The sequence below is a fragment of the Dama dama genome, chromosome 8, assembly GCF_033118175.1.
Source record: "Dama dama isolate Ldn47 chromosome 8, ASM3311817v1, whole genome shotgun sequence".
Classification (NCBI taxonomy): Eukaryota; Metazoa; Chordata; class Mammalia; order Artiodactyla; family Cervidae; genus Dama; species Dama dama.
Genome location: NC_083688.1, coordinates 50,336,715 through 50,345,399, shown reverse-complemented (window position 1 = coordinate 50,345,399; position 8,685 = coordinate 50,336,715). Strand labels below are relative to the sequence as shown.

The following is an 8,685-nucleotide window of genomic DNA, read 5'->3' as shown; positions in this document are numbered from 1 at the left end:
TTGGGGCATAGGCTTGGATTACTGTGATATTGAATGGTTTGCCTTGGAAATGAACAGAGATCATTCTGTCATTTTTGAGCTTGCATCCAAGTACTGCATTTCAGACTCTTTTGTTGACTGTGATGGCTACTCCATTTCTTCTAAGGGATTCCTGCCCACAGTAGTAGATATAATGGTCATCTGAGTTAAATTCACCCATTGCAGTCCATTTTAGTTCGCTGATTCCTAGAATATCGACATTCACTCTTGCCATCTCCTGTTTGACCACTTTCAATTTGCCTTGATTTTGGACCTAACATTCCAGGTTCCTATGCAATATTGCTCTTTACAGCATAGGACCTCGCTGCTATCACCAGTCCCATCCACAACTGGGTATTGTTTTTGCTTTGGCTCCATCCCTTCATTCTTTCTGGAGTTATTTCTCCACTGATCTCCAGTAGCATATTGGGCACCTATCGACCTGGGGAGTTTCTCTTTCAGTATCCTAACATTTTGCCTTCTCATACTGTTCATGGGGTTCTCAAGGCAAGAATACTGAAGTGGTTTGCCATTCCCTTCTCCAGTGGACCACATTCTGTCAGACATCTCCACCATGACCCGACTGTCTTGGGAGGCCCCACATGGCATGGCTTAGTTTCATTGAGTTAGACAAGGCTGTGGTCCTGTGATCAAGTTGGCTAGTTTTCTGTGATTATGGTTTTAGTGTGTCTGCTCTCTAATGCCCTCTCACAACACCTACCGTCTTACTTAGGTTGTGTGGATAGACACTGCTATAGCCTGTACATGTCTGATCCAATGTTTCTGACAAGCAGGACTCTGAACTGTGTGTCCCAGGGGAGCAGCATCAGTTGTTAAAACTGGGTGCTTAAACTTAAGTTATGTATTTATAACCATATAAAATGTTTTTATAAAGAACAGCTCCAATGGGGCTTACTCAAAGTAATCATATTTCATATAAGAAAATATCGAGTGTTGGAAAGGAGTTTGGAATGAAAACTGAGCCAAAGAATGTCTTTTGAATTGTCCATTGGAAAAGCAGAAGAATAGGAAAATACAGAAGTAAATAGGGACAAAAATTAAACAAAAAAGAAAATGAAAAGGAGAAAAGGTCTTATGTCCAACAGGAATGAAACAGGCGTAGGGTTAATTAGCAAGTTGATAGTTTAGGAGGAAAGCAAGCAAGAACGAAAACTCCCTCACTATTTAGATGGAGTCATAATGATCCTCCTCTACTCAAGGATTCTTCTTATCTATCCTGTGCACAAATCTTTAATCTTATTTGTGAGGATGCAAATAGTAAGCATTTTTCTTTCCACCTCCCATCCACAGTTCACACTTGATTCTGAAACACCAGAGATAAGGATATAAAATATTCCCATGACTTTAAGGCTCAGTTTTCCCTTAAGTGCATTTCCCTCACCATGTGGTAATCATCACACAGTATGTACTATTTGTGCCTATCTTTTCCTCTCTCAATATCAAGTTTTTGAAGATCACCCATGTAAAAAGCATCTTTTAAATAGCCTACTGCTGGGCTACTTGTCATAGGGTAAGACTGCCATTGGTAATAACTGCTCTCTTACTCTAGAGAATCGCACTGACTGATGGTGCCACCTCACACACTAGCAAAGTCGTGCTCAAAATTCTCCAAGCCAGGCCTCAACAGAACACGAACCAAGAACTTCCAGATCCCCAGGCTGGTTCAAAAAGACAAAGGAACCAGAGATCAAATTGCCAACATCCACTGGATCACAGAAAAAGCAAGATAATTCCAGAAAAAATCTACTTCTGCTTTACTGACTATGCTAAAGCCTTTGACTGTATGGATCACAACAAACTGTGGAAAACCCTGAGAGAGATGGGAATACCAGACCACCTTACCTGCCTCCTGAGATATCTGTATGCAGATTAAGAAGCAACAGTTAGAACCAGACATGGAACAATGGACTGGTTTCAAATCGGGAAAGGGGTACATCAAGGCTGTATATTGTCATGCTTCTTATTTAACTTAAAAGCAGAGTAAAGTAAAGCAAAGTTAACCACTTAATCATGTCTGACTCTTTGTGACCCCATGGATTGTAGCCCACCAGGCTCGTCCATGAAATTCTCCAGGCAAGAATACTGGAGTGAGTTGCCATTTCCTTCTCCATATATTCAGAGTACATCATGTGAAATGCCCTGCTGGATGAATCACAAGCTGGTCAAGATTGCAGGGAGAAATATCAATAACCTCAGATATGCAGATGACACTACCCTTATGACAGAAAGTGAAGAAGAACTAAAGAGCCTCTTGATGGACATGAAAGAGGAGAGTGAAAAAGTTGGCTTAAAGTTCAACATTCAAAAAATGAAGATCATGGCATCCGGTCCCATCATTTCATGGCAAATAGTTATGGAAATAGCAAGAGACTTTATTTTCTTGGGCTCCAAAATCACTGCAGATGGTGACTGCAGCCATGGAATTAAAAGACGCTGCTCCTTGGAAGAAAAGCTATGACCATTTAGACACCATATTAAAAAGCAGAGACATTACTTTGCCAACAAATGTCTGTCTCATCAAAGCTCTGGTTTTTCCAGTAGTCATGTGGATGTGAGAGTTGGACCATAAAGAAAGGTGAGCATTGAAATATTGATGCTTTTGAACAGTGGTGTTGGAGAAGACTGTTGAGAGTCCCTTGGACTGCAAGGAGATCAAACCTGTCAATCCTAAAGAAAATCAGTCCTGAATATTCATTGGAAGGACTGATGCTGAAGCTGAAGCTCCAATACTTTGGCCACCTGATGTGAAGAGCTGACTCACTAGAAAAGACCCTGATGCTGGGAAAGATTGAGGGCAGGAGAAGAAGGAGACAACAGAGGATGAGATGTTTGGATGGCATAACCAACTCAATGGATATGATTTTGAGCACTGGGAGATAGTGAAGGACAGGGAAGCTTGGCACACTGCGGTCCACGGGGTTGCAGAGTCAGACATGATTGAGTGATCGAACAACAACGGACTTTATTCAAGCTCAGTCTTCCCCTTTGCAATTTTGCTTCTTTCACTTCCAGTTCATACTGTTTTTTTTAAAAAAAAAAAAAAAACACACTCTCAGAAAATTAGGTACAACTGAATCTGTCTCACATTCTGTTTTTAAGGTTGAGTCAGAAAATTGGTAGTGAGATTATCCTAGGCAGCTTAATCTATGGGATTCTAAGTTGGATTACCCACCAGTCAGCTGGTAGTGGACCCAGAATCACCAGTGATGGATGTAAGATGGATAATCTCTGGCATCTGTAGGAGTGTAATTGTTTGTACTTTTAGCTGGAGTGAACGGAACAGGACACATTTGAAGGGTACTCACTGTCTTGTACAGTGTCTCTGGCACTTGAAAAGTGTGAGGAAAATAGTAGTTGTAAGGACTCTGGAATGGAACAGCTGTTTCTGTGTACCAGGGATTCTTTGAAGAAATAAAATAACTTATTTAGACAATCAATCAAAGTAGTGAAAGCAAAGTACTGAAATCCAGAGAACTTCTTTGTCAGATTTTAAAGAATCACTCACTTTCTCTAACTGGAGAGCTGACTGTCCTGAGAACTACTCTCAGGACCTAATCTTCAGAGCAGCAGAATTTCATAAAAGGTTGAACTCTCAGCCCTGGTGAGACACCAATGCTATAATTTCAAAAAGGTTGTAGGTCATGGAAACTTTAGTTGGAATGATGTAAGTAGATGTACTAAAGAAGCTTGAATCCACAGGGACTACAGCAGGGTCCTCTTTCCATATGAGAGTATAGCTAATCACATTTTAAAGGGAAGGGTTCTATCAAATGGTAGAATTTGAAGTTACAGACGAGAAACAAGATAATTAGTAGATATGCCCATGAAGTGATAAGACAAGATTTTCTTTTTTTTTTTTTTTTAACTGCGTAAAGAATTTTATTTGTGAGTAAAACATGTTACAATGAACAAAGGCCATAGGACCTGTCCTCCCAAGCCTGTGTCTGTATATGCAACTAAACTTCATGTTAAGATACAAAGAGTTAAAATAAACTACAAAAATGAAATTAAAGTCATTGCATATGTGGGGTGAGAGGAGGGAGGAGGAGCCTGTGGTTAAGAGTGCAGGGCGAGGCTGGGTGGCTCCACCACCACCGGGACAAGACGACAGGGAAGCTGGCGAGAAGCTCGAAGCGGAGGTCAGCGCCATGCAGGCGGCCTCGGGTCCCCCCTCCTCCCCCCCCTCCCCCCAACAGGGGCCTGTCGCAACAGGCTGGCCCTGAGCTCCTGGGATAGCCCACTGTCAAGGAGACCCCGGCCACCCCAAGTTCCAGCCAAGCAGCCCCACGCTCTGCTCCAGGGATGCAGTGCTGGAGGGCGGGAGGGGCCTTGTGGTGCCTGCAGGACGTCAGTGGACCTCTGGGGCCAACTCCTGCCCCAAGCTGCCCTTTAACCAAGGGAAGGAGCGCCCCAGGCCAAGCTGAGTGCAGGCGCAGGCCCGCCTCAGTGCCGGGCCCTCCCCAGGACAGACAGCAGCAGAGCGCAGCCCATGCATGCTGCCGGTGCTGCGGGAGCTGCAGGTTCGCTAGGGAGGTCCACAGGGCCGCCCCCCGGGGACGCATCCCTACGACCGGTCAGGAGGCCCCAGGGGGAAGCGTGGCCCCGGGTCTGGTTCTGGCCGAGGGGACTGGGGACCAGCACCAGCTGCGCCACAAGCTACTGGGGCGCCGGCTCAGCCCTGACCCTCTCCAAGGCCATCCCAGGGGCCTGGGCTGTCGGGGCGCTTTCACAGGACTGAGGCTGTGTATCTGAACAAAGATCACTGACCAGGCAACACCAGCAGGAAGCTACGGGTCTGATTCAGTCACCTGAGACCTGGGGGTGAAGGAGAGCCTAGCAGAGATGGGGCGCGGGTTACTCTACAAGAGGAGGAGAGCAGGAGTGGGGAAGGCCAGAGCGGGCAGGTCTGCCCCCGTCCAGCTAAGACCCTGACTCAGCTCCCGGGGGACAGTGTCCTCAAGAAGCTAAAGAGGGGCCCCAGTGCTGACCCCTGAAGGGCAGGGCTGGCTCGGTGGTGGACGCGGAGCCCACGTCTCCCCCAGAACCTGAGGCCGCGGGCCGGGCCGCTGCACGCACACGAGGTTAGCACCGGTCTACGTGCGGGCTGGTCATACTGGGATGGATGCGCTAGCTATACAGGGACGGGCCTCTGCATTCCGTTACACAGGGAGGCGGGACATGCGACGCGACCGGGACAGTCTGGCGGCACCAGTATGTGCAGGAAGGGCCTTCAGGAGTCGGTCCTCTTCTTGCTCTTCTTCAGGAAGGAAGGGGTGCGCAATTTCTTCTTTTTGGACGGGGACTTGCCCGGAGACCCATCACTGCCAGGGTCCTCGGCCGCTGGGGAGGCGGCCTCCTCAGCTGCCTGGGCTGGGGCTGGCTCGGGGCTGGCCGCCAGGGGGGACCTGGTGGGGGACCCAGTGGGGCTTGGAGGGCCCCCGGCTTCACCCAGCCCCTCCTCTTCCTTCTCCAACGTTGGGAAGCCAAGCGCTTCTGAAGGCTCATCGGGGGACAGGTAGGGCAGAGTCGGCTTGAAGGTGGCGGCGTCACTGTCATCTCCGGAGGGCGGCTCCCACGGCAGGTTATGGTAACAGGTACTCTTTAGCACATCCACCTTCTTCCTCCAGCTTGACAGGGAAGCTGGGAGGTGTGTGTGGCTCCGGAGGGCTCTTCTCTTGCTCTTCTCTCGGCTCGTCCAGATTCTCTTCGGGGCCCTTCTGCTTGCGCTCCACCTCCCTGCGGTACTCCTCCAGCTCGCGGTCCGTGAGCGTGTTGAAGGGGTTGGGGCCGGTGGTGCTCACGATGACGTGCGGCTGGTATTCCTTCTCAATGATGGCCTTGGAGGCCGTCACTAGCCTGCCCTGGACAAGGCTCCTGTCCATCACCACACCGGACAACACCTGGGACTGGGGGCCAGCCGTCTTAATGACCTGCAAGTTCTGCTCTCGAATCTTGTTCCTCATCTCCTGGACCTCTCTTGGGTTAGTGTTCAATGGAACAAACAGGTTAGGGACAGCAGAGGTGGAAGTTCTGTGTCCATCCTCTTTAGTCCACTTAGTCTTCGCCTTGGGGCTCCCGCCGCTCTGCCCCTCCTCAGACGCGTCGTCGCCCTGGCCCGAGTTCAGCCACCTTGCCTTCTCTCGCTGCTGCTTCTGAAAGCTGTGTCTGAGAGGGGAGCACATGCCCGAATCACCGTCACTAGCAAAGGAGTAACCTGTGACACTGGCAGGAACCTCCACATCGCTGTATTTTTTAGATTTCTCTCTCAGAGCAGGGTATCGGTAAGGGTAGCCAGTTCTATAACCCAGATTATCCAGCATCCGCATCAGGGCTTCAAACTCCTGCTCACCAATCTGCCACTTGGGCGGTGATCCGCTGCCTTCCCCTGCCGGGGACCCAGGGGCCCGGGACTTGGCTTTGTACTTTCCAGGATCCAGGAGGACTAAATTGTCTGGCCCTCCCGCACTCGCCAGAGTTCGAACCTGGATCTCACATGCAACCACAAGGTTGTGGATATAATAGAAGGCCTCCTCAATGCTCTCTCCAACGGACACAAGACCGTGATTCCGGAGAATAAGAACCTTGCTTTTAGGCCCCAGATTTTTCTGAATTAAAATTTTTTCTTCCTTATCGACCAGAATCCCATGATAATCGTGGTATGCCACTTCTCCAAGGGAAAATGCCTCCAGGGAGATGGGCAAGAGGCCACACTTCATCACAGAGACCGCAGCGCCGGCCGGTGTGTGAATGTGCACGACACACCTCACGTCCGGGCGTGCGGCATAAATGGCGGAATGCAACGTGAAGCCAGCCTGGTTCACTCCCAGATTAGTGCTCCCACGATCTACTATGTCTCCTTGTAGATTGACTTTAACCAAACTGGATGCAGTCACTTCACTGTAGAGAAGTCCAAAAGGTACGATGAGGAAATGCTCCTGCTCAGAGCTCACCCTGGCTGTGATGTGATTGTAGATAAGCTGAGACCATCCAAAGAGATCCGCTAGTCTATAAAACGCTGCCAGTTTACACCGCAGTAACTTCTCCCCTTTGTCATAGGCAATAGAATCAGACCCTCTCAGGTCATTCACAGGAGTCACTATACCAAGACTCATGTTCAAGGCTGCCATTCCCCCCTGTGGAGCTGCCGGGTAGACATTGGGTACATTTGTGGTCATGAAATCTGCAATCTGCTGCAATGCCAACAGGCCTGTGGGATTCTTCCCCTTCTTGAACTGTTCCTGTATCATTGACTCCAATTCTTCACAGAAAGCGGGACTTTGCAGAATCATGGACACCCTCTTTTTTTGCTCCATCATGTTGAAGTCCTGGCGAAGGTCTGGTGCCATGTTCCTCGCTCTCAAGTATTCTGGATTGTTCTCATCCACTCTGTCGAAATACCTCTGTTTGTGAGGGGCTGTGGTCGGGGGTGGTGAGGTCACCACTGCAGCCCGAGTGTCACCATTCATCGCACAATCCTTCTAGGTTCCTCAGAGGCGAATGGCGGGCAGCGCGAAGGCTCCCAGGTCCCAGTGCGACAGCCTCCCATCCGCTCCGGCGACTCCGGCTCCGGCTCCGCTCCCTGTCTGCCGCGCGAACTCCGGCCAGCAGCCCCGGCCCGCCCGGCCTCCCGCCCCCTCAGCCCTCCTCACAGCCCCAGACGCCCAGAGCCCCAACAACGCCGATAAGACAAGATTTTCAATAGTCACAGTTAAGAAAGGAAGATTGCAGCTAGGCTTGCCTGGAGCTGAGGAGAATGTAGATGAAGTTGAAGACCATGAATTTCCAGGATCAATCATCTTTTCACCTCTGCCCACAGCATGAGATTAAGAACAAATGGACAGATGGATTTACCAAGTTCAGGGGTTTTATTAGGTTGGCAAAATAGGACAGTGAGAAAAGGTTAGGAGTCTATTCAAAGACACCATGAACCATGGGATCTAAACAACTTAGGGAAGGAAGAAGATAGGAAGAAATAAGTGGGTAAGAAGAAAGCTAGGAAGCTGTGATCCAAAGCAAACATCTGAATTTATCAGTTTAACAATAATGAAGTTTTGCAAAAATGAAGAACTAGGGCATAGCCCATCAGAGTAGTGGCTGATGCTCTATCCTGTCAGTGAACAGTCATTAAAGCCTGGATAAGCAGACAAGTCAAGAGATACAGAAATCATTATTTCTAGAAATTTTGAGACTAATAGGTTGTACCTTTCTAGTCTTTGATATGTACCCCTCATTTGCTAAAAAATTTAAACACCTGGCTCACAGATTTCTCTTCAGCATAAATCTTTCTAGCAATGTCCTTGGATATTAAATAAAAAGTAAGATTTCTGGAAATTATTCTCAAGTACTTCAGAGTAAAACAAAGGTAATGGGACTTCCTTGGTGGTCCAGTGGATAATCCATGCTGTCACTGCAGGGGGCACAGGTTTGATCCCTGATCAGGGAACCAAGATTCCTGCATGCCCCATGATGTGGACACACAAAAAAAAGGTACAAAATTTTAAGAACTAGTGAATCTGGCTAAAGGTATATGAAAGTTTTTTATAGTAGCCCTATAGCTTCTCTGAAAGTTTGAAATTATATCAAAATAGTTTAAAAATAAATCTCATAGAATTGAAATAAAAGAGGTCTTACAGATAATTCTATGAT

General features: G+C 48.2%; 1 protein-coding gene across 1 annotated transcript; it reads right to left on the bottom strand.

Annotated features, from left to right (window-relative positions):
• Window positions 1-5,269: 5,269 nt before the first annotated feature.
• On the bottom strand, window positions 5,270-7,613 carry LOC133061023 (alpha-adducin-like). Its single transcript, XM_061149111.1, has 2 exons — window positions 5,657-7,613; window positions 5,270-5,622 (listed from the first exon to the last, which is right to left on the bottom strand). Exons 1-2 carry the CDS (start codon window positions 7,503-7,505, stop codon window positions 5,270-5,272), a joined length of 2,202 nt encoding a protein of 733 aa, XP_061005094.1. The 5' UTR covers window positions 7,506-7,613.
• Between the last annotated feature and the right edge of the window lie 1,072 nt (window positions 7,614-8,685).